The sequence below is a fragment of the Sapajus apella genome, unplaced genomic scaffold (assembly GCF_009761245.1).
Source record: "Sapajus apella isolate SASKATOON/1434 unplaced genomic scaffold, GSC_monkey_1.0 scaffold92, whole genome shotgun sequence".
Lineage (NCBI taxonomy): Eukaryota > Metazoa > Chordata > Mammalia > Primates > Cebidae > Sapajus > Sapajus apella.
Window position 1 is genome coordinate 6,002,402 of NW_022437032.1, and position 26,482 is coordinate 6,028,883.

General features: G+C 42.1%; 1 protein-coding gene across 3 annotated transcripts in view; it reads right to left on the bottom strand.

The window, feature by feature from the left end:
• Window positions 1-26,482, bottom strand: part of SLC9A8 (solute carrier family 9 member A8) — a 79,878-nt gene that overhangs the window by 43,594 nt on the left and 9,802 nt on the right. For all 3 annotated transcript variants that reach the window (XR_004262078.1, XM_032256023.1, XM_032256024.1), the window contains exons 3-7: window positions 26,036-26,116; window positions 14,358-14,416; window positions 6,927-7,010; window positions 1,763-1,864; window positions 585-619 (exon numbers count right to left, since the gene is read on the bottom strand). Coding sequence is in view for 2 of the 3 variants with exons in the window: in XM_032256023.1 (XP_032111914.1) it covers window positions 585-619; window positions 1,763-1,864; window positions 6,927-7,010; window positions 14,358-14,416; window positions 26,036-26,116 (361 nt within the window). In the remaining variant the exon portion in view is untranslated. The remainder of the gene's footprint in view (window positions 1-584; window positions 620-1,762; window positions 1,865-6,926; window positions 7,011-14,357; window positions 14,417-26,035; window positions 26,117-26,482) is intronic.

Consider the following 26,482-nt stretch of genomic DNA (forward strand, 5'->3'; position numbering starts at 1 on the left):
TGAGAGACAACTGCCTCAACCTACTGAGGCTGCTTCTCACTATGCAGTTCTGGGAATTCTTGGATGGGGCTCATGGGAAGTGCTCACAGGAGTGACTTCAGATGGAGGGGCTTTCTACAATATCCACAATAGAGGTCTTGGCCCTGCTTCCCCGACCCCAGGCTTGGTGGGAATCTCAGAGGAAAGTTTCTCCCTCACTCCCCGCTCCATCCATAATCTATCAAGGAGACAACTTTTTGTTATGGTGACTGAAAAGTCTTGGAAACAATAAGAACACAATGGTAAGGTGTTTGTATGCACATGGGCAGGGCAGTTAGCTGAGCAGAGTTACCCCCCTCCAAAGCTTAAACTAAATCATTCCAATCAGCAGTGCCCGACTAGGGAGCTTCAAAAGTCTTTAGTATAGTTTTGATTCATTTCAGAGATACAAATTAACTCAGAGTAAGATTCTATAGCAGAAATCCTTACCAAAACTAAATATACAGAGAGAGAATAGAACAGAACCACACCCAGGAAGCAATGTGGAGAAAATGTGCCCCTGTGTGAAAAGCAGTCGCATGGGTGTTACAATATGAAGGATTTACCTGTCTGTCATGTTGAGTTTAGAGATTACATCAGCCTGTAAAATAAAACACACAAACACACAGACACACAAAAAAAACCCTGGAGAACAGCCAAGAAGATTTAAATGTCCATTAGTGCTTTATTAAAACTAATAAGGACATTAATCTTCAGTTCCCAAACCACTTGAAAAATAAAGAAGGCTCCTAAGTTTTTGTTGAAGCATGCATTCCATCAGCATGCAACAGAAGTATGGAAAAGAATGCTACCTTTGTCAAGCCCAATTCACTGCCGTTTCCTTAAGTTTATTCTTACTTAATACTAGAAGCTGAGCAATAAAAAAAGCTGCATGACAGACAGATTTATTCTGGTGCCATCAAAGCAGCAATATAGGTGAAAATCCAATGGAATGAATTTTGGCTACTGAGAGAAGAAAGCAGCTGACATGTGTTAAATAAATCTGCCTGTCACCCAGACACCTGACCCTCAACTCAGTTTTCAGAACTGGGACAGGCAAACTTTCTGCAACTGACAATAAAGGAAAAGAGGCGACATGCGTGGACATGCATAATGCAAAACTACAGATACTACCTTCCTAGGGATGTTTGGTCTACATTAATTTGAATTAATGTTAAGTCTAAAGTAGAGAACACCCAACTGATACCACTGGGACGTGGTTTAGTAATTGTGGAAAATCCAGAGTATATAATTCTACAGGTAGACTGCTTAGAATTGAGTGAACAGATTCAGAATCATCTTTGAGTATTTCTCCAATGCCAGCAGAAAAGCGCATGTTTGATTTTAAAATGCAAATTTTTATCAAAAAACAGCATTCAACCCAATTCGGTCTACCTGACAACACAACTGTTTGAAGTTCTTGATGGCATCTATTTGGCTTTATTTTTAGGTATTCCAGTTTAAGGTAGCATTGGTTTGCAAATAAAATCAAATACTATGGGTGGGAGGGGAGTATAGAAAAGCTTTACTAAATTCCAGATATCAAAGGTCTTGGGGGACACGTTGAAACCATTTAGCCTGCCTCTACTGCGCCTCATACGAAGCTAGGATTTCCTTCCAGAAGGAATTTACCCTAAGGATGAAACCCAGGCCCCACGAAGTGGCCCCATTTCACCTTCCCATCTCCGGGCACTAGCTCTAAGAATGTAAGACTTTCAAAGTATTTCAAAGATGATTTTCTTACCTGACCCAGAAAATAAATTCCTCCACCTACTACAAAAGCGGAGATTGCCGTCCCAAACACAGCAAACAGAGTGATGGAACCAATATTTTGAAAAAAGTTACCCTGTTTGAAAGAGCAGAAATCAGGGAAATGATTAGAAAGCCAGTCCTGTCAGTGAAGGCATGGCCTGCACACCTTGCCCTCCTTGCAGATTTGATTCTCGGTAAAAGGTACCACTGCCCGCCCTGTGTGGCCCTGGGAGTCTGGGAGTCCTCCTGCACCACACTCCCCCACCTACTGCAGTGTCCCCTCACTCATATCATCTTTCACCTGGAACACTGCACAACTTCGCATGAGTCACCTCAACATCTCCAGGTCCCTTTCCCTCCACGATCCAGTACTTCCAGAATGATCTTCACAAAAGACAAATCTGATGGTGCTGCCTTCACCTGGACCCCTACTTCCACTTAAATTGCAGCTAGGCCAGGCGCAGTGGCTCACGCCTGTAATCCCAGCACTTTGGGAGGCTGAGATGGGAGGATCATGAGGTCAAGAGATCGAGACCATCCTATGGTGAAACCCCGTCTCTACTAAAAATACAAAAAAATTAGCTGGGCGTGGTGGTGTGCACCTGTAGTTGCAGCTACTAGGGAGGCTGAGGCAGGAGAATTGCTTGAAACTGGGAGGTGGAGGTTGCAGTGAGCAGAGATCGAGCCACTGCGCTCCAGCCTGGCACCTGGCAACAGAGCAAGACTCTGTCTAAAAAAAAAAAAAAAAAAAAAAAAAAATGCAGCTAGTCCCCACCCTGGATGACTCGACCCCTGGGGAGGCCTCTGGGCTCATCTGGGACCATGTTCGCCTTTGTTCTCTGGGCTCCAGTCCCACTGGTGGCTTCTAGCAGGTTGCGCTCCCTCTTTGCTTGTTAAGCTTTCATCATCCCGAGATCTCAGGACATTTCAACTCTTCCCGATCCCTCAGCCAGCTCCCAGCTCAGATCCTAGTCTATGCTCTCAGGGCACAGTCACCCTCTCTTGTTGCCGTTGACAAGGCTGCAACTTTGCTCTTATTTATGTAACTGATGTCTGACTTTCCCATGAGGCTGCAGGCTCTGGGCAATGACCACATCTGTGCACAACACAGTCCCTGACATAATGCCCATCAGATGGAGGATGCCCAACAGACAGGCACTGAAGGAATTAACTGTTTCACATCTAAGGTCCAAAGTCCACAGAATTAGGATATCAAGATATACTATCAGAGAGTCCTCTTTCCTGGCCAGATCTTTTAAACAATTTTACTTCACTCTATTAGTATCATCATTAACTATGACAGATAAAAATGTTTCCATCAGCACTTCGCAGCATTTAAGATAAAATATTCAAGTCCAAGTAGCATAGTAACATCTTTCAAATTTCCATAAAATTAAGGAAATTAAGCTATTTATTATAATCCTATGGACTCCATTTAGGAGCTACCAAGAGGCTTTGATCACCCCCGATTGGGGGCGTGAACAAGAATCTTGTTTTTAGCTCAGAAATTGCCAAACCAGGGACATCAGGACCTGGCATTTTAAAGCCCTCTTATGAAACAGTGTCCTCGGCTGAACACTGACTGCCCCCACTAATCCTACCTCCCGGAAGTTTCTTTGCAATCTTGACTTGGCTGCCTAAAGTCTGACATTCAATTCCTTTGTTTAGCATATCAATCTTTACTGCACAAGAATTTTAAAATAACTCAAGGCAAACACAATGATTTGGTTTTTCAAAACAAAGGGCTTTCAATCTATGAGTCTCTCTTTGCAAATCACTGTTTTCTTTTGTCGCTTAAAAACAGATTAATCAGTTTTGACCTGTGTGCAGAGATCTAATGTTGATATAATTTATATAGTTAATATTAATCTGGTTCCTGAACATTTATCCAAACTCAAGTTATCACACTACAAGAACTTCCCTCTGCTACATAAAGCAAATTTATCTGTTTCTCTTTGACATAATTAACATCCTATTATTTGTGTAATATTTACAATTTAAAGAACCAGTAGCTGCCTAGCTAATTCATATCAACTGATGATAATCTTACTGAAATTTGTATTCCAGATCCAAATTTACATTAGCAAACATCACAATATTAAAATAAAACATTCAAAGTTTACTTCCTATCATCTATGGGGGAGGATAGAAAGCGGACAAAAGTTTCAGAATTGGCATTTCGTCATCCTATCAGTCCCTTTCATATAAATTGTCACATTTTCTGCTGGAAAGTCATCTTCAACAAAATGTTTTTCTAAGAAACTATTACTTTCCTCAAATTTTGCACAAGTTTATCTCCCTTCCCTCCCCTGCAAAAAAATAGAAAATAAAAACTTTACATGCTCAAATATTCAAAATGTCATATTTGTAAGTCAAAATCAAGTCAATTTCCTCAGCATGTTTTGAAATATTTCATAATCTGCTTACAATTAAGATTTGTTTACAAAGTAAAAGAAGGAAAGACATGGTGACCTTCAACTTAATGTTTCCTTGTTTCTTTTTTAAAAATTATCTGATGTCAGTAACAGTTTGTAAGACTTGGGAATATTTTTTACATTAAACTTCCTTTTCAGCTGGGTGTGGTGGTGCATGCCTGTAATCCCTGCACTTTGGGAAGCCGAGGAGGGCGGATCACAGGGTTCTCAAGAATTCAAGACCAGCCTGGCCCAAATTAGCCAAGCATGGTGGCACATGCCTGTAGTCCCAGATACTTGGGAGGATGAGGCAGGAGAATTGCTTGAACCCAGGAGGTGGAGGTTGCAGTGAGCCAAGATCAAGCTCTTGTACTCCAGTCTGCGCTACAAGAGCAAAACTGTCTCAAAATAAAGAATTAAAATAAAATAAAATAAATAAACTTCCTTTTCACTTTTTCTTTGGATAGATGCACAATAAAATTATGACTTTAAAAAACATCTGGACTGAACATCTTAATACATTTTTGTTTTAGTACAGAAAAATTAAAGACTTAATTTCTATGTTTTTACCAAAAATTTCTAGACAAATCTAACTCATTTTTAAAAATTATTTATTTACTTATACCATGTCAACAAGAAGTTAAGTTTATTTTTATTTATTTATTTTTAAGACAAAGTCTCCCTCTATCACCCAAGCCGGAGTGCAGTGGCACAATCTCAGCTTACTGCAAGCTCTACCTCCAAGGTTCAAGCGATTCTCATGCCTCAGCCTCTAGAGTAGCTGGAATTACAGGCATGCTCAACCATGCCTGGCTAATTTTTGTATTTTTAGTAGAGATGAGGTTTTGCCATGTTGGCCAGGCTACTCTTGAACTCCTGACCTCAAGTGATCTACCCACCTCGGCCCCCCAAAGTGCTGGGATTCCAGACATGAGCCACTGCCCCAACCACATTAAGTTTAATAAGTTATTATTACTACTACTGGTGGTAATATTGTTATTAACAATAGCTAACATTTTTATCATTAATAACAACAAGAAGCAGCACTCCATTTATTTAGTGTGGTGAGTGGTGATTTACCTACATTCTTTCATCTAATGTAAATCTCAAAGCATCCTGGGACGTAGGGTTTTAGGGTTTTTGGTTTCTACTTTACCAAAAAGAAACCTGTAGAGGGCAGCACATGATTAGTCCTGTGTTGTGTCTCTCTGGCTTTCCTCTCTCCAAGGGCTGCCCTAAACGTTCCAATCTTCACAATTAAAAAAAAACATAACGTTCACAAAAGAGCTGTTGTATTATTAACATTCGTATTTTTTTTTTTTTTGAGATGAAGTTTCTCTCTTGTTGCCCAGGCTGGAGTGCAATGGTGCGATCTCAGCTCACTGCACTCTCCATCTCCTGGGTTCAAACGATTCTCCTGCCCCAGCCTCCCCAGTAGCTGGGATTACAGGCATGTGCCAGCCGCCTGGCTAATTTTTTATTTTTAGTAGGGATGGGGTTTCTCCATGTTGGTCAGGCTGGTTTTGAACTCCTGATCTCATGTGATCTGCCTGCCCTGGCCTCCCAAAGTGCTGGGTTAATAGACATGAGCCACAGCACCCAGCCAATACTAGTATTTTAAGTTGAATCATTGTATTTTAAAACTGAAATACACTATGTTTAAAAAAAAACTCACAGACAAGGGAAAAAACTCAAACAAACAGGCCTAAAACTGAGAAGCTCCTGGCCGGGCAGAAAGACTCACACTGGGGGGCTGGGTGTGGTGGCTCACACCTGTAATCCTAGCACTCTGGGAGGCTGACATGGATGGATCACTTGAGGTCAGGAGTTCGAGACCAGCCTGGCCAACATGGTGAAACCCCATCTCTACAAAAAATACAAAAATTAGCTGGTATGGTGGTGCGCACCTGTAATCTCAGCTACTCAGGAGGCTGAGGCAGGAGAATCTCTTGAATCCACGAGGCAGATGTTGCAGTGAGCCAAGATTATGCCACTGCACTCCAGCCTGGACAACAGAGCAAGACTCCATCTCAAAATAAATAAATAAATACTCACACTGGGAGTTGCAAGGCAAAGGCCATCAAGGCCAAGCCAAAGCAGAGAAGTGGGTAGGGGCCACCGCCACTGCTTGTCAGGGCAGGGAGGCAAGAATGGGTGGGGCAACTGTGGGACCAGGCAAGGAAGGATGGGGCTCCAGCCTGAAAAGCTGGACCAGGGAGTGGGCGAGAAGAGACAGAGACTGGGGGAGGAAGGATAATATCAAGCTGGGATCTGACGCCAGGGGAGGGTACTGAGAGGGAGACAAGGAAGGATGGATGGGCCTGAGGAAGCTAGAAAGGCCCCAATGGGGCAGCTGAAAGAAGCAAAAGCCCTGGGGCACATGTCCCCGTCATCCCAGGACACAGTCTATCCTCTTTATATGTAGCAGTCTGTGTCCAATAAGATGAGTCAATGCATCATTTGTGCACCACTTAACATCACTTCAGCCATCTTCCTGGGCAAAGCACATGTTTACAGAAAGCACAGACTCAGTGAGCCACCCTGCCTGAAACCATTCAAGCAGCCAACTGATCATGTCTGCTCCTCTCCAGAAGTCAGGCACTGTAGTCCAGCTGCCACTGAGCACACCCAAGAAGGAGCAGAGCTGCTGCTGCTGCTAAATTAACACCCAAGCTTTTGAGGAACTTGCCTTACAACATGAGAAACCCCCCAGACCAAAGCACCAATGTGTGCCAATCTCACCTTGTGTAATGAATATCCAGACTCAAAGATAATAGGGGGAAGCAGGAGGAGGAAAAACATGTTTGGACGAAACATTTCTTCTTCCTGTAAATAGAAAATGGGTATCTTAAGAGGCATGAAATTTGTGTAATTAAGAAATAAATTCATCAATAAAGAGCCAAAATAATTCTCTCAGGGCCTGGTACAGTAGAAACGTACACTGTTTAAATAACTACTTGACAATAAAATCAAGCAGAATGAGAGGTCCCCCCGCACCAAAAAAAATAAAACTGCATTTTATTATTATTATATTATTATTTTGAGACAGTCTTGCTCTGTTGCCCAGGCTACAGTGCAGTGGTGCAATCACAGTTCCCTGCAGCTTCAACCTCCTGGGCTCAAGTGATCCTCTCACTTTAGCCTCCTGAGGTGCTGGGACTACATGTTCACACCACCACACTCAGCTAATTTTTTTTCTTTCTTTTTTTCTTTTGTAGATACAGGGTCCCATTGTGTTGCCCAGGCTAGTCTTAAACTCCTAGCCTCAAGCAATCCTCCCAACCTAAGCTTCCCAAAGCGCGGAGATTATAGGCATGGACGAGATTTTTAAAGGTGACTGGCAAAAAGAAATAGCACAACAAACTGCTTCCAAACACACAGTAGTATGTTTTTTATTCCTTAGTACACAAAGAAAATTAATCTGAATATAGAAAATTTCAATTCTGGTTGCATACTTTCAAAACAAGTCCACAAATTGGAATCCTCCAGGAAAAAAGTAATGGTAAGTCCTAAAACAATCCACTCAGTAAATCCTACACATGGTTAAAATAGCTCTGTCTTCTTTCTGTTTGTCACAGACAACTCTGCCATTTTCCAAAGTCTGATAGGATGAAACAGTCCCCAGTGGATACTCTTTGGACTTGGGACTTGGCTGGAAAGACAGCCCCTTACCATGTATATGTCTTGCTATAAAAGAATGCCTGTGGCTGGGTAATTTACAAAGGAATAATATTTATTTGGCTCATGATTCTGCTGTCTGGAAAAGTTCAAGACTGGGTATCTGGTAAGAACCTTAGGCTCCTTCCACTCATGGAGGAAGAGAAGAGGAGCCAGAGTGTGCAGAGATTCATGGCAAGAGAGGAAGCGGGGCCGGGCGCAGTGGCTCAAGCCTGTAATCTCAGCACTTTGGGAGGCCGAGGCGGGTGGATCACGAGGTCAAGAGATCGAGACCATCCTGGTCAACATGGTGAAACCCCGTCTCTACTAAAAATACAAAAAATTAGCTGGGCATGGTGGTGCGTGCCTGTAATCCTAGCTACTCAGGAGGCTGAGGCAGGAGAATTACCTGAACCCAGGAGGCGGAGGTTTCAGTGAGCCTAGATCTCGCCATTGCACTCCAGCCTGGGTAACATGAGTGAAACTCCGTCTCAAAAAAAAAAAAAAGAGAGGAAGCGGGGGGCAGGGAGGCAGGACCAGGCTCTTTTTAACAATCAGCTGTATAGGGAACTAACAGAGTAAGAACTCACCCATCACCCACCCCCCAGCAAGGGCATCAGTCTATCCATGAGGGTCTGCCCCCATGACCCAAACACCTCCAACACTAGGATCAAATTTCAACATGAAGCCTGGGGAGACAAACACCCAAACCACAGCATCATGCTTCCAGACTTGAATATTAAATGCCATTAGGAAAGATGTTTCTAGAATATAACCAGCCATCTTTGGAGGGATGAAACAATAACAATTTCATTTTCTATATTATTAATATATCTCTCTAGTTGTTGGTAGAATTTGGGAGAAATACATATTGGTCCTCAAGCCCAAAATGGTTATGTGTAATACACAGTCTATTTAAAAATGCAAAATCAGGCCCGGTGCAGGGGCTCACGCCTATAATTCAGTACTTTGAGAGGCTGAGGTGGGCAGATCACGTGAGGTCGGGAGTTCGACACCAGTCTGACCAACATGGAGAAACCCCATCTCTCCTAAAAATACAAAATTAGCTGGGCATGGTGGCGCATGCTTGTAATCTCAGCTACTTGGGAGGCCGAGGCAGGAGAATTGCTTGAACCCAGGAGGCAGAGGTTGTAGTGAGCCAAGATCGCGCCATTGCACTTCAGCCCGGGCAACAAGAGCAAAACTCCATCTCAAAAAAAAACCAAAATTAGGCCCTTTTTCATATGAATATTTTCCCATGTCACAATTTTGATGGTCTAATTTCTTGTCAAAACCCCTATTCCAAAGAATGCCTAAATGTATTCCTACAAATGTATAGCTGTTACCATAAAGACTAAAAAATATTCAAAAAAGGCTCAAAAATAGAAGCAAATGATGACTTCTGAAATGCCTTATTAAGTTTTAAAATAGCAGCATGTACAACAAGCTCATGATTCAGACTGGGACTGTGTGAAAAAAAATGGGCCAAGCTCTGGCGGGTTTTATGGGGCAACCTATTCCCAGGGTCTGTGCAGCAGGACCACTATATACAGCCTTTTGGAGGTACAAAACTAATCCCTCCTGGGAATAAGGAGAATCTACCTATAATGGGGTTACACAGTGTACCCCAACCCCCACCCCAATTCATGTCTACCAGGAACCTCAGAATGTGACCTTATTTGGAAATAGAATCTCCGTAGATCTAATGAAGGTAAGGATCTAGATGACATTACACTAGATAAAGGAAAGCCAAATGCAGCAAACGTTGACTTGTAAGAGACAGAACAAGGCACACAGAGAAGAAGCCCATGTGAGCACAGAGACAGGGCTGATGCAGCCACAAGCCAAGGAAAACCTGGGCTACCAGAAGCCGGAAGGCACAATGAAGAATTCATTTCTAGAGTCTTTGGAGGGAACCTGGTCCTACTGACACCTCGACTTCTCACTTCCAGCCTCCAGAACTGTGAGAAAACAAATCTTTGTTGTTTTAAGCCACTCAGTTTGTGGTAATTTGTTACTGCAGCCCTTATGAATACACCAACTTTCAGGGAAATAGTGTTGTAGCTCCTCTTGTCAATGACTCCCCCAAAATGGTCTGAGGTGGTTTTAGGTGGCACTAGAGCAATGTGTGTCAAATACCACTGACCTCACGGATTGAAAGTCAGCCCCTTTTGATTATTTCTTCAGTCCCAAATAAATCAAAGACATCTTAGGATGGCAATACTGCCTCTAAGGGCTCTCTCCAACGTGCTGATCTCCCGTGACAGAGAGCAGTTGCAGCTGCCCTGATGCTTCAGCAGGCATCTGTACTACTTCATTTTTATCATGTTTACAAAACAATATTAGTTTCTGAATTAAAATAGTGCTAATGTTGCCTTGAAAATAAATATGACTGGGCACGGTGGCTCATGCCTGTAATCCCAACACTTTGGGAGGCCAAGGTAGGTGGATCATGAAGTCAGGACTTGGAGACCAGCCTGGCCAACCTGGTGAAACCCTGTCTCTGCTAAAAATACAATAATTAGCTGGGAGTGGTGGCAGGTTCCTGTAATCCTAGCTACTCAGGAGACTGAGGCAGGAGAACTGCTTGAACCCAGGAGGTGGAGGTTGCAGTGAGCTGCAGACCATGCCATTGCACTCCAGCCTGGGTAACATAGTGAGACTGTCCCCAGCCCTCCTGCCCCCTGGCAAAAAAAAAAAAAAAAGTATATAGGACAGGCAGGGTGGCTCATGCCTATAATCCTAACACTTCGGGAGGCCAAGGTGGGAAGAGCACTTGAGCTTAGGAGTTCAAGATCAGCCTAGGCAGCATAGTGACATCCCATCTCTACTTTTTTTTCTTTCTTTTTTTTTTCTTTAAGATGGGATTTCACCACGATGGCCAGGCTGGTCTTGAACTCCTGACCTCAGGTGATCCACCCACCTTGGCCTCCCAAAGTGCTAGGATTACAGGCGTGAGCCACCACACCTAGCCAAAATTTTTTTTTTTTTTTTTTTTTTTGAGATAGAGACTCGTTCTATCACCCAGGCTGGAGTGCAGTGGCACAATCCAGGCTCACTGCAACCTTCGCCACCTAGGTTCAAGTGATTCTCCTGCCTCAGCCTCCCGAGTAGCTGGGATTACAGGCATGCCCCACCCCGTCCGGCTAATTTTTTGTATTTTTTCAGTAGAGGCAGGGTTTTACCATGCTAGCCAGGCTGGTCTTGAACTCCTGACCTTGTGATCTACCCGCCTTGGCTTCCCAAAGTGCTGGGAGTACAGGCGTGAGCTACCACGTCCAGCCACAAAAAATTTTTTAAAAAATTAGCCACAGCCAGGCACAGTGGCTCCTGCCTGTAATCCCAGCACTTTGGGAGGCCAAGGCAGGTGGATCACTTGAGGTCAGGAGTTCGAGACCAGCCTGGCTAACATGGTGAAACACTATCTCTACTAAAAATACAAAAATTAGCCAGGTATGGTGGTGCACGTCTGTTCTTCTGCACAGCCACTCAGGAGACTGAGACAGGAGAATCATTTGAACCCGGGAGGCAGAGTGCACTGAACTGAGATTGTACCACTACACTCCAGCCTGGGCAACCAAGCAAGACTCTGTCTCAAATAAATTAAATAAATAAATAAAATATGTATAGGGAGAATATAAATGTACATATGTATTTACAATTAAAAAGCAAGTTGATAGAAAAATATTAAGCACATGATAATACAAGTAGAAGGCAGATCCAGCAGGTCAGTTTGGAAGCAGAACTTCATGGAAAGAAACCGCCAGATCCTCTTGTTTTTCTGACTTCCCACTGCTCCCTGCACATCTGGTTTCCAGACAGGTGTCCTGCTTCCCACTCTGTCTCTCCACAAATGCAGGCTCCTCCAGGAAGCCTGCCCCAACTTTTTTTTTTTTTTTTTAAGAGATAGCTCTGTTGCCCAGGCTGGACTGCAGTGGTGCAATTATAACTAACTGCAACCTCAAACTCCTAGGCTCAAGCAATCCTCCTGCCTCAGCCTCCCAAGTAGCTGGGACCACAGGCACATGCCAACATCCCCAATACTGCCTTTTTCTGAAGTCAAGCACTGGTTGTCTGGATGACACTTTAGGCACTTAATCACATCCATCACCTAACTTTGGTTTCATGGTCTGTACTATTAAATACATTCTATTATTTTATCTTGAAAAGTAACATCTATTGGAAAACAAATTCGGTAACACTGATGCATATAAAACTAGAAGTGAAAGATCACCTCCCATTCCCCATTCCCACTGCTTAGAGCAGGGGTCACAAGCAAAGGTTTCTTGGGGCTACACTGCATGACCTGGGAGATGAGCCCCTGCTCACTGGCTCTAATCACTGCTGGACCTAGTAGTAAGAGAGCTTCTGCTTTTCCAAGAGAAGCTAGAAGTTCCAGGTTTTATGTAAAATTTCCAGAATTTTATATAGACTGGTAATATTTAAAAATCTAACTTTTTTTTGAGACAGAGTCTCACTCTGTCACCCAGGCTGGAGTGCAGTGGCTCAGTCTTGGCTCACTGCAACCTCTGCCTCCCAGGTTCAAGTAATTCTCATGCCTCAGCGTCCCAAGTAGCTGGGACTAGAGGTGCATGCCACCACGCCCAGCTAATTTTTTGTATTTTTAGTAGAGATGGGGTTTCACCATGTTGGCCAGGCCAGTCTCGAACTCCTGAACTCAGGTGATCCTCCCAACTTGGCCTCTCAAAGTGCTGGGATTACAGGCATCAGCCACCGCACCCAGCCAAAATCTAACAATTTTTAAGTGTTTTGAAGTCAATTTAAATTTTGATCAACTGAATTTTTATTTTTATTTTTTTTCTATTTTTGTAGAGACGGGGTTTCCCCATGTTGCCTAGGCTGGTCTCGAGCTCCTGAGCTCAGGTGATCCACTCATCTCAGTCTCCCAAAGTGCTGGGATTGCAGGCATGAGCCACCATGCCCAATCTTGATTAACTGATTTTTAAATCAGATCAAACAAAATGGGTTAGTGAGCAAAATCTACACATCGAGCTATATCCAGTCCAGGAGTAGAGAAAGGCCCTCTAGTCAGTACTGACTCACTCTTAGAGTGGTTAAATGTAACCACGTCACAGGAAGGCAGAAATCCCACAGGTGATGTGCTCCAGTGAGGCCTCCCCAGCTAAGGTGTATCCCATCACTATTCAGAGCTCAAAATACATTTTGAAAATTTATTTAATATATAAAATATTTCTTTTTTTTTTTTTTGAGACGGAGTTTCACTTATGTTACCCAGGCTGGAGTGCAATGGCGCGATCTCGGCTCACCGCAACCTCCGCCTCCTGGGTTCAGGCAATTCTCCTGCCTCAGCCTCCTGAGTAGCTGGGATTACAGGCACGCGCCACCATGCCCAGTTGAATTTTTGTATTTTTAGTAGAGACGGGGTTTCACCATGTTGACCAGTATGGTCTCGATCTCTTGACCTCGTGATCCACCCGCCTCGGCCTCCCAAAGTGCTGGGATTACAGGCTTGAGCCACCGCGCCCGGCCTATATAAAATATTTCATTTATAACAGCTTCAAATTGTGTTTTACGTTACACTATAAGGTTTGTCTTGCTAATTTTATACTCTACAGTTTCACAGGTAAATTAATCCTAGTACCTAGGAGCTGCATAAAAGTAGGAAGGGCTCACATGTGATCAATTTTAGCCATCTGATTTTTTATTATTTTGAAATGAATCTTATTTCCCTCTACAAAATCAATTTTGTAGCATACTTGCTAATCTTGCCCTACTCAACATGGATGCTCAAGTTGAAGCTGAAATTCCAGTTTCAATGAGTCCATCATCCCGAGGATGATGCTCAAACTCTAATAACATCTGCATAAACACAAGGGTATGTGTATCAGGAAACCGAGGACAGTGTGGTATGGTGGAGAGAACACTGCGTGTTCAGGCCAGCGGATTTGGAGGCAAGACTCCACTCAGCCACTTTCTTTCCAGCTCTGTGACACTGAATACATCCCAATCTCCCTGAATGTCACTTTTTTCATCTGTAAAAACAGGGTGATGAAATTACCATACTCAGTCAATCCACCTCACATGACTGTCATGAGGATAACACGAGCTACAATACATGACGTACTGTGTCTCAAAGTACTGGACAAGTATGTTTTATTATCCTCAGCTGTCAGAATGGAATTGGGAGCAATAAACAGTATTTAATGTTTAATGCTAATTAGAGAATTTTCCTGCCTAATAAAGTAGGTTAGTCTAGGATTATAAAAATGCAAGTAAAATAACAAAAAAAATGACATTGGTGCTCCCACGCTGACTTGAAACGGTATGAGATTTATGCTTTTGCAAAAACTCAGATAAAAAGGTATCAACTGTATCTAATAAAATCTTAAAAATTAATGGGATATATAATTACATAAACAACTCCACCGATAGCCAAGTAATTACAAAAAAGTCAGCATAACCATCACTGTAACTAAAATTAAGAACAACCAAAAACTGTGATTATATTAAAAACGAACAGTTGGGCAAACCTACCTTCCAGTTCGCCAGTTTTTTAAACTCTATGATTTTTATAACTGCTCCCATGAGAATACCTACAAGAGAAAATGTAAACTTTAACATAAATTTAAGATATGAGAAATATTACTCAGTTTATTATTCTAGAGAGGCTGAATATGACCAATAATGTATCTAAATGGCTTTTATGGAGTTCTGCAAGTTTTATGTCTGCAAACATAAGAATAGTAAGTTATTGTTAAGTTTTGAGTCACATGAATTTCTCGCTCACATCTCAGGCAAACATACTAAAATAAAGTACAAAAGTCAGACGGTTGGGGAGGTAAAGCATTTTTAAAGCAAGACCCAAGGATACTCTGGCTGGGGAAGATTTATCGCCTGTCATTTTTACTATATCCACCCATTTTCAATGGGAAATGGCAAGAGTTTACAAGCTAAGTTTGCCGGGTACTGTTTATTTCCATCATTTTCAAAAAAGAATTCTCGATCACTTTCTTAGACCCAAATAGCAGCTCCATGTCGAATATTTAGGTAGAAAAACGCAAATGCTGAAAATAACCTAAAGTAAAAGTTCTGTGAAATTCCTGGAAGAAAACAGACCTAAGTTCAGGCTTGTTTCCATAAAGCTGACAGGCTCATCACTCTCATAAAGCAGCTACCAAAAATAATTCTCAAAGCAGCAGCATGGGCACAAATTATGATTTCTCTGCTACTCCCTAGATAAATGACTCTTTACCCTGCTGGTTCACCAGAATCACCATGGGAACTTTTTATAAAATAAAGATGCCCAAGTAGAACTCCAGACCTACTAAATAACAATCTTGGGTAGGAGGTGACACAAAGCAAGCCTGCAGGCCCCTGCCGTGGATGCTTCAAAATGAAGACCTCCCTTTCCCATGGAGGAAGGAGCTCCGCCATCAGCCAGAGAAGACTGAAGCCCAGCTTACTGGGTGGGGTAGGAGAAAGTATCAGAACAAGAAGTTGAGCAGGAAAAGGACCTGTACTAACATGACCTCAGAGTGAGTAGTCTGAGGTGAACAGGGGAGATAAGTTCATTTTAACTTTATAAACCTTCATGCTATTGGAACTGTTACATAGTATTAAAAATAATAAAATTATTTTGAAAAAGAGAAAGGACCCAAGACAAAATAAAGCTGAGCTATAAAAGAGTCAATGAAAACACGTTTACTTGCCAGGGGACATGAAGCATGGATTCTAACCCATCAACCCATCTCCTGCTACAGTTCCCATGTTCCTATTTTTTTCAAATTGTAATTACATTTTAATTACAATACCTACAAGAGAAAAGGTGGAAAGAGGCCAGGTGCTCATGCCTGTAATCCCAGCACTTTGGGAGGCCAAGGCAGGTGGATTGTTTGAGGTCAGGAGTTCAAGACCAGCCTGACCAACATGGTGAGACCCCCATCTCTACTAAAAATACAAAAATTAGCCAGGCATGGTGGCATGTGCCTGTAGTCCCAACTACTTGGGAGAAGCAGGAGAATCGCTGGAACCCGCAAGGTGGAGGTTGCCGTGAGCCAAGATTGCACCACTGCACTCCAGCCTGGGTGACAAAGTAAGATTCCATCTCAAAACAACAACAACGTGGAAAGAACCCAAATGTCCTTAACTAATAAGTGAATAAACAAACTGTGGTATATCCATACAGTGTAGTATTATTCAGCAATGAAAAGGAATGAAGTACTGATAGCTGCTGCAACATGGAAGAATCTTGAAAATATACCAAGTGAAAGAAGCCAGACATAAAAGACATTTCACATATTCTATTTATATGAAATGTCCACAATAGGCAAATCTACAGGGACAGTAACGGTTGCCCAGGGATAGGGAGGAGAGGTATGGAGCTGATAGCTAAAGGGCATGGGGTTTGTTTTTGAGGTGACGAAAATGTCCTAAAATTGACTGTGGTGATGGCTGCGTAACTCTGGACATACTAAACACTGTTGAACACGGTGGGAGAATTGTGTGGTATGTGAAGTACATCTCAATAAAGCTGCTGCCAAATAAAAAGTACCACAGGTTGTATGATTCTATCAATTTATATGAAAGGTCCAGAACAGGCAAATTCATAGAGACAGAATATAGATTCGTGGTTTCCAGGGGATGGGAGAAGGGAGAAAGGAGAAATGGGGAGTGACTGCTAATGGATATGTTTCTTTTTGGGGTAATGAAAGTGTTCTGGCATTAGGTAGAGGTGATGGTTATATGCTCTGAATACACTAAAAAGCTCTGAATTATGCACTTTAAGATGGTGAAATTATTATATGTGAATTATATTGCATTTTTTTTTAAGTCACAACCTTTTTAACCATTCCCCCACTGATGGTTTCCTCCAACTGTTTCCTATTAACAGTGGTGCTGCAATGAACATGCTTGTACATGCCACTTTGTGTTAAGAGCATCTCCCTGTGGAAGACGTTCACAACAAAAAAACCAAGACTCTCTCCCTAGGGCGGATCCAGAGACTACAAATGGCAGGATTACAAAGCATGAGCATTTTTATCATTGAAAATGTTGCCAAATTATCCTCCAAAGTAGTTGTACCGCCTTACACTTCCAAAAGAAAGTGTCCCACATCCTCAGTAGCGCTGGATAATCATCAGATGTTAACATTTCTGCCAACATGGTGGGCAAGAAATCGTACTTTAATGTTTCAATTTGTATTTGCACTCAATTTGCATTCAGCAATTATCCTGATTCCCAGGGAAGTTAAACCTCTTTCCATCGTTTCAGACTTCATTTTCAAAGCTAGTGTTTTTCTGCTTTACTAAAACCTCATGTTTCTTTTTCTCTTCTAAAAGTATACCACATCTTAACGCCATGATTACCTTTTACAATCACACATAAAACAGTTACATTTGAAAATCAGTAATTATTCTATTGCCCAAGCCTGTGTTTTATTACTTACAAAGTGCTAGGAAGCTTTGTAAAATACAATGTGATATTATTAATAATTACTTAAATAATCCTTTGTGCACCAATAAATTGGCAAACTACTACTTTACCTCTTGAGATTGAGGTTCCAAGTTAGGTCAAATCAATCTACTCAACAGAGAAAATGAATTCGTATCACACAACTGGCCACCAGATAGAAATAATGCCTGAGATACAATTTTGTATATTCCTATTATTAAAAAGAATTTGAATGTGTACTCTCAAGTTACAAACTTTAATTTGTTATTAATTAATATGAAAGTGATGGCCGGGTGAGGCGGCTCACATCTGTAATCCCAGCACTTTAGGAGGCCAAGGTAGGTGGATCACCTGAAGTCAGGAGTTTGAGACCAGCCTGACCAACATGGAGAAACTCTGTCTCTACTAAAAATACAAAATTAGCCAGGCGTGGTGGTACATGCCTGTAATCCCAGCTACTTGGGAGGTTGAGGCAGGAGAACTGCTTGAACCCAGGAACTGGAGGATGAGGTGAGCCGAGACCATGCTTTTACACTCCAGCCTGGGCAACAAGAGTGAAACTCTATCTCAAAAAAAAAGTTATTGCATTACTACACACACACACACACACACACACACGCATGTGTGCACCCACACACACGCTTTTTTTTTGAGATGAAGTCTCATTCTGTTGCCCAGACTGGAGTGCTCACTGCAACTTGCCTCAGCCTCCCAAGTAGCTGGGACTACAGGTGCGCACCACCACGCCTGACGAATTTTCTTGTAGAGACAGGGCTTCACCATGTTGCTCAGGCTGGTCTTGAACTCCTGACCTCAACTGATCTGCCTGCCTTGGGCTCCCAAAGTGCTGGGATTACTGGCACGAGCCACTGCACCCAGCCATGTACCACTATATATACATAGATACATGGATAGAGAGAGTAGCTGGTATTAAAATTGTATGCCACCATACTTGGCTAATGATGATTGTATTTTTAGTAGAGACTGGGTTTCACCATGTTGGCCAGGCTGATCTTGAACTCCCAACCTCAGGTGATCCGCCTGCCTCAGCCTCCCAAAGGTGCTGGGATTACAGGCACGAGCCACCATGCCCAGCCTGTATTTTAAAATATTCACGAAAAATAGAAATTGTAAAAGAGTGAGGTTAAAAATAAATAGAAACTCAAGTTCTAACATTTTCCTTTGCTCCTAGTTGATCTTTGTGCACACACCTCATTAAGGACACCACTCAATTCATTCAGAAGATCGGGAGCAATTAATGATTATTTGTTGAGCCTCTTCTTCCAGGATTTGTCACTTTCAATTACTTCTAATCCTCAAAAGAACACTGTAGGAAGGCTCAGAGAGTTTAAGTAGCTTTTCTGAGAGCTTAGGACCAGCAAGTGATGCTGGCCCACTAGCTCGGGTGCATCCTACCACCTAATCATGCTAAAGACACAGAAGACTGTACTACTGCAGGCTGCCTACACGACTCCAATGAACTGCCAATGTTTGCTCGCTCCCAGAGTGCACTGCAGGGCTACCATTATGACTGTAAAACATAAGTATTCCTGGTCAGTAAGGTTACATGAAAAGGTTTCAAATGTATTAATTTTTTTTTTGTTACCAAGAAATGTTTTATTTTTCTTGCAGTAGTTTTAACTGCACAAAATCATGTTTTGTTTTTGCCATTTAAACATTATTGCACAATCCTATTCTGAAAGACAAATGTTCATTAAAAACAAAGCAAAAATAGGGATTTCCAGCTCTCTGGAATCCCCTCTCACATGGTGGGTGCTGCTTCACTGCAGTGAGGCTAAGTTTGCGCTTCTCATCACTTGAGTTTGGCCTACTTCTCTCCTCATTGGAATTATGCCGATTCTTGTCATTAGCAGAATTGTGGGATGATGTCTGGTCTTTCCCTTCCGGCTCTCCTGAGAAACTCTCTGATAGCATCCACCACTTGCTGGAATAGTTTACCTTTGCTAATCTTTATCATTTCCTCTTTATGAGCATGATATGGCTTCAGTTGTTTCACTCTGATCCAGGCATGATCTTCCGTTCCAAAAAGTTTCACAAAGAAGCATTTCTTTCCACGAGGTTTCTTCAAGTCCTTTGATGGGTTAACAATCTTTCCTGGCCAAGGAGGATACTGGCCGAGTTTCCCCCACACCAAGTCGCTAAACAGTGGACTCACAGCCGCCATCTTACCACCCAACCATCCCTGAAGCATGGGCCACTAAAAAATCCTCAAATGTATTAATAATCAGATTACACAATGTACAATCACAAAACAAGTTCTCTCTCTCTCTCTCAAAAAAAGAATATATATATACACACATACACACCTAGGGATTTGCACTGTGTTAAAAAGAAATAAATGCATACACACACACTCATACCATGTGCCAAGCACTGTGCTAATGTGCAAAATATATTAATACATTATTATTATTTGCTTGAGGCAGAGTCTCACTCTGTCATCCAGGCTGGAGTTCAGTGTGGCACAATCTTGGCTCACGACAACTTCCATCACCCAGGTTCAAGCAATTCTCCCACCTCAGCCTTCCATGTAGCTGAGATTTCAGGTGCATGCCACCATGGCTAATTTTTGCATTTTTAGTAGAGATGGGGCTTTGCCATGTTGGCCAGGCTGGTCTTGAACCCCTGACCTCAAGTGATCTGCCCACCTCTGCCTCCCAAAGTGTTGGGATTACAGGTGTGAGCCACTGTGCCTGGCTCTTTTAATTAAAAACAATTTTTTGGTGGGGGTACAGAAAGCCTGCCAGACAACTTCTGAAAGAGCTGTAACTGGCCAAAAGCACTATCCTTAAAAAACAACAAAAAAGATTAAAATATTTTAGTAAGAAACAAGAAGGAATAGAATTAAATAGCACAAACATGGTTTAAAAAGTTATGATGGGGAGCACATTTGCATATTCTATTTACCCAATGATTCAATCAAATCTTGTTTGTGAATTAGATCATAGTTTTTCTTATAATCAGCAGTATTAAGGCTAAACTTTGGCATCTGAAAGTCAAACTTCCAGCCCTCCATTTATAATCCCAATCAGGCCTTTTCTCACTAAAATAAGGCATGACTGTTGGAGTTGGAGGCAAACTCCTGTTTTTGCTATTATTCAACAGAGGATGCTGGGCATTATGCTTACAAGTATTTCATTTTCCTTTTTTTTTTGAGATGGTGTCTCGATCTGCCTCCCAGGCTGGAATGCACTGGCATGATCTCAGCTCACTGCAACCTCTACCTCCCAGGTTCAAGTGGTTCTCCTGCCTCAGCCTCCAGCTAGGACTATAGGCATGTACCACCATGCCTGGCTAATTTTTGTATTTTTAGTGGAGGTGGGGTTTTGCCATGTTGACCAGGCTGGTCTCAAACTCCTGACCTCAGGTGATCTCCCCACCTTGGCCTCCCAAAGTGCTGGGATTAGACATGAGCCACCATGCCCAGCCTCATTTTAATTCCTTACAAATCTTAGCCCCAAATATATAAATGAATCACCATTATACAGCCAGTAAAAAAATAAATATGGCCCATATTTATTTATTTATAAATATGGGCACGGTGGCTCATGCCTGTAACCCTAGTACTTTGGGAGGCGGAGGCAGGCGGATCACTTGAGGTCAGGAGTTTGAGACCAGCCTGGCCAACATGGTGAAATCCTGTCTCTACTAAAAATACAAAAATTAGCCAGGCATGGTGGCACATGCCTATAATCCCAGCTACTTGGGAGGCTGAAGCAGGAGGATCACTTAAACCCAGGGGGCGGAGGTAGCAGTAAGCCAGGATTGCGCCACTGCACTCCAGGCTGGGCGACTGAATGAGACTCCGTCTCAAAAAAAAGAAAAAATAAAATAAATAAATAAATGTGTGAACTCAACTAATACATGGAAAGAACACACAAAAAATGATATAAACTCAAATTAAACTATATAAAGTGATCTAATACATATGGATATGCCTACACACAGACTGGAAGAAAATGAAACAAGATAAAAATAATTGTCAATAAATGCCAGGCACAGTGGCTCATGCCTATAATCCCAGCACTTCGGGAGCCTGAGGCAGACAGATCACCAGGTCAAGAGATCGAGACCATCCTGGCCAACATGGTGAAACCCCGTCTCTACTAAAAATACAAAAATTAGCTGGGCATGGTGGTGCACGCCTCTAGTCCCAGCTACTCGGGAGGCTGAGGCAGGAGAATCACTTGAATCCAGGAGGCGGAGGTTGCGGTGAGCTGAGATCATGCCACTGCACTCCAGCCTGGGCAACAGAGCAAGACTCTGTCTCAAAAAAATAAAAATAAATTTTAAAAAATTGTCAATAAACAAATAAACTTTTTTTAAATATAGTTGTTTAGCTGTACAAAAGGAATTAGTTTTTAAAAGGCCAAAACTACAGAATTCCATAAAGTATAGAAAGTATTCTGAAAGCGTTGAACAGGGTCCCCAAGGAACTCTTTAGAACTTCAGGTTGCCAGGCACAGTGGCGCATGCCTGTAGTCCCAGCTACTCAGGAGGCTGAGGTGGGAGGATCACTTGAGCCCAGGAGTTCTGGGCTGTAGTGCACTATGCTGATCATGTGTCCACACTAAGTTTGGCATCAATATGGTGACCTCCCGGGAGCGGGGGACCACCAGGTTGCCTAAGGAGGGGTGAACCGGCCCAGGTCTGAAACAGAGCAGGTCAAAACTCCCATGCTGATCAGTAGCGGGATCGCGCCTGTGAACAGCCACTGCACTCCAGCCTGGGCAACACAGCGAGACACCATCTCTTAAAAAATAATAATAAAATTTTTAAAAAATAAAAATAAATTTAAAAAAAAATTTTTTAATAATAAAAAAAAGAACTTCAGGTTGATACTATATTTTTATAAAAAATAAAAAGTGGCCAGATAGACACTCATTTAAAAATACAACAAAGTAGAAGGGGGGACATGTGCTTTTAGAGTACAGATGGTCCTCTGCTATACCGACAATTTCTTAAGAATGCTGAACACCAAACTATAAACCAAAAGACCAACAATGTCTCAAAATGACTGCCAACTACAAAGTAATCTCTGGCAGGCAAGGAAATTTTATCCCTGAAAGAATGAAAACCCTACTTTCTCTGGCATCTTCATTTAGATTCTTTTTTGGCACAAAAGTTGGAAATTCTTGAAATGGTAGATATCTCAATATTTAGTTAAACTTTGTTCCAGTTGAGGAAAAAATTTTCCTTCAATTTCTATAGCTTTATGAAATACAGAATTATTTTGATAGCTATGTCGGCATATGCAAAAATTCTAACCAAATGTCCTCTAATGTAATTTTTAAAAAGTACTTTCTGGACCCCACCACTTTCCCTGGAACTGCTCGTAGGTTTTCAGTCACCTGAGTTAGCAAATAAGTATTGAAAGCAAGACTGCCATCACTTCTCCCAAGACCTGGCTGTGCAGGCTACAATTATTTCTGCAACATCGGTGAAGAAATGAACCTGTGGATGGAGACCCTGCCTGAGAGTGAAGTCAAGGAAAAGGGATTCACTGCTGAGACATGGAGAACTGGGTCCAAGAGACCTGATTCAGCTGTCTCAAGCTAATATAACCTGTAGTTTTGCCAATTATATGAGCCAACACGCGTGTGACCTCAAACCAATTTTTGCTTGTTCATTTTGAGATGGAGTCTTGCTCTGTCATCCAGGCTGCAGTGCTCTGCTGTGACCTGGGCTCATTGCAACTTTCACCTCCTGGACTCAAGTGGTTCTCTTGCCTCCAGAGTAGTTGGGACTACAAGCGCCTGCCATCACGCCCAGCTAATTTTTCTATTTTTAGTAGAGATGGGGTTTCACCATGTTGGCCAGGCTGGTATTGAACTCCTGGACTCAGGCGATCCGCCTGCCTCGGCCTCCCAAAGTACTGGGATTACAGGCATAAGCCACCTCACCTGGCCAATTTGCTTTCTTTTAAATTGGGTTTTGTCCCTTGAATGGAAAGAGTTCTATGTTAGTTAAGATGCTTTTAGTTGCAAGTAAGAGAACCTAGACTAAAAATGGCTTAAATAATAAACGTTGGATTTTTCTCTTTATTCCAAATTAACAATAGCTAATAGATGTTTATTATCTCATATAACGGGTAGCACTGAGATAGGAAGCTTCAGGGCTATCAATCCAACAAAGCAACAATGCAATCAAGAATCTGGGATTCCCGTCTGTCCCCCTGGCAATCCTTAGCACTCTGGCTTTTGTCTTTGAGCCACAGTAGTTGCAAGATGGCTACCCATACATTAGGCATCACAATCTTATTCAGCAGCAGCATCAAAGAAATGAAGGAGAAATTTCTCATTACTATTGAAGAAGAAAACGTTTTCCAGGACCCACCACCTCCTCATACTTCCCCTTGGTGTCACTGGCCAGAACTGGGTTTCACACTGCCTTGCTGCTTCCACCCCTCTCAACCAATCATTGGCAAAGAGTGAAATTAACATGATGGCAAAGACCAATCTTGAGTTGGAGGGGCCCATCTTCCTTGAGCACACTGTGGCAAGATATCTGATCAAAACTGGGGTTCTATTTTCAAGGAAGAAGGGGGGAAATGACTCTTTGGTCAGCAACCAACAACATCTACTCTAAATCCTAATAGAAGCACTGGTGTTCAGCAAGCTGCAGCTACCCAAACATTCAAGAAATATGAAGAGCTTGAAATTCCAAACCAGACGTCAGGCATAGTAGCTCACGCCTGTAATCTCAGTACTTTGGGAGGCCAAGGCAGGAGGATCACGAGGTCGGTAGTTCAAGACCAGCCTGGCCAAGATGGTGAAACCCCATCTCTACTAAAAATTTTAAAAAAAATTAGCCAGGCGTGGTGGCAGGAACCTGTAATCCCAGCTACTCAGGAAGCTGAGGCAGGAGAATCACTTGAACCCGGGTGGCAGAGATTGCAGTGAACCGAGACTGTGCCATGGCACTCCAGCCTGCGCGACAGAGTGAGATTTTGTCTTAAAAGAAAAAAAAAAGGAAAGAAAGAAAGAAATTCCAAACCAAATTATAAGAATTATCATTTTAATTTTCATATGTATAACACTCAAATACACACCAACTATAATTTTGATAGCAAATTTCTTTAAGAAGCTATAAAGCTGACCACAAAACTATAAATTCTTTGGAGTAGTTCTTTAAGCCTTTACTGAACGTGCCAGAATTATGAGTATTAACCACATAGGTTCTTTTCAATATGCCTAACAGCAGAAAGGAATGTTAATGAACAAGCCTTCTATTCTTGGAGCTCTAGAACTATTTTATTAGCTAAGGTTGTTAGAATCTACCAAGATACACTGGCTAAAAAACATGCTAAAAGAAAACAAGAACTCTTTGAGTAAAACTGGTTTCCAAGCTTGTACTGAAGATCAATACTATCCAGCGGTGCCCATTCCTTAAAATATGGCATCACCTGGAGGTCATAAGGCATAAATGAGATGACACTGTGAAGGCTCACAAGCCAGGATCTGGCACTTAGTAGTACTGAAGTCAAGGGAAAATTCAGGAGAGTCTGAACCAGGGTGGCAGGACTATTGGTGGTGATGGGAGGAGAGGGAAGCTAGTGAACAGAATCTGAATGATCATGTCCAAAGCCAACCTAAATAATAACTATCTTGTGAAAGAACTACTACTCCACTAAAGATCTACCAGGCAATGAAAGTTAACTTCTGAACATCAGCGGTGATCAGGAAAAATTAAATGCCATTAGTAGGCAAGTGGAAACTCGTAAAAGTAACTACAAAATAATAAACTGGTAAAAAGCTTTGGCTGACCTTAGCAAGACTTTATTTACTGTGCCTTACGTGTCTCCACCCACATTTTAGTCTTGAACTTCTATTTACTGAAACTCCCCACTTCCTTCACTAAACTTGTGTGTGCATTCACACTTGTCATTACATGAATTCATTCACTGCAACTAGATCTTAACACTTAATTGGCACAGGAAACAAAAGAGAAATTTAAGTGGGGTAGAGTGGAATGCTCTCTGAAGACTTTAGATCTGACTCTGGCATTAAGTGAGCCATTTCTCCCTCCTAAACCGTCAAGTCAGAGTCCCTTCTGTCTATAAAATTGAGTGATTCTTTTTGTTTTGAGACAGAATATCACTCTGTCACCCAGGCTGGAATGTAATGGCGTGATCTCAGCTCACTGCAACTTCTGCCTCCCGGGTTCAAGCGATTCTCCAGCCTCACCCTCCCAAATAGCTGGGATTGCGGGCGTGTGCCATGACACCTGGCTAATTTTTTGTATTTTTAGTAGAGACGGGGTTTCACCATGTTGGCCAGGCTTATCTCAAACACCTGACCTCAGGTGATTTGCCCACCTCGGCCTCCCAAAGTGGTGGGATTACACGCGTGAGCTACCATGCCCTGCCAAAACTGAGTGATTCTATGAAGTGTCATTACTTACCTTAGTTGAGTTGGATGTTAGCCTAGCCTAGTAGTAGAGGTCAATGTTCCCCAAGGGTAGTTCTATCAGAAGTAAAAGCTAAGAAAGGGCCTTTGAGCTGTACAGAGCTGTATGGCCATTGGGCTTCTACATGACCTTTAGCAGGTCACTACCCTTCTTGAGCCCCAGTGTCCTCATCTGTAAAATGGGACCATAATACCCTTAGGGCAAGTTGCAGTGAGGATTAAATGAGATCAGGGATGTGATGCATCTCTTGTGGTTGCTGGCACTAAAGACACACTCAAAAAATGGTAGTTACTGTTACTGCTTTTATTATGGAATCACCAATACGCACTTACCTAAAGAAACAACAGCAACACTCTCTGGCAAGAAATGTAATCTGTATCGGATCAGTAAATGCACCAATATGATGCAGATAGCTGTGGGAAAAAAAATAAGACATTGTTTTAAAAAAAAAAACAACACTCTATTTTAAATAATAAACACCAAGTTCCAGTCAGTGGTTCTTTCTGGGACTGCCCTCACAAAAATTTCAATATAACATAGTGAACTTCAGCTGTTTTTTTCATGTTTCATTTTTTTTAAACTGGAGGTACATTTACAATGTTTATTATATTTTCTCTATACTTATTTGTCTGCCTGAACTAGTTTGTTTTCCAGCAGTTATTGGAAGAACCACAGAAACCTGATTTTTTTGAGACAGAATCTCACTGTGTCACCCAGGCTGGAGTGCAGTGGTGTGATCTAGGCTCACTGCAGTCTCAATTTTCCAGGGTTAGGTGATC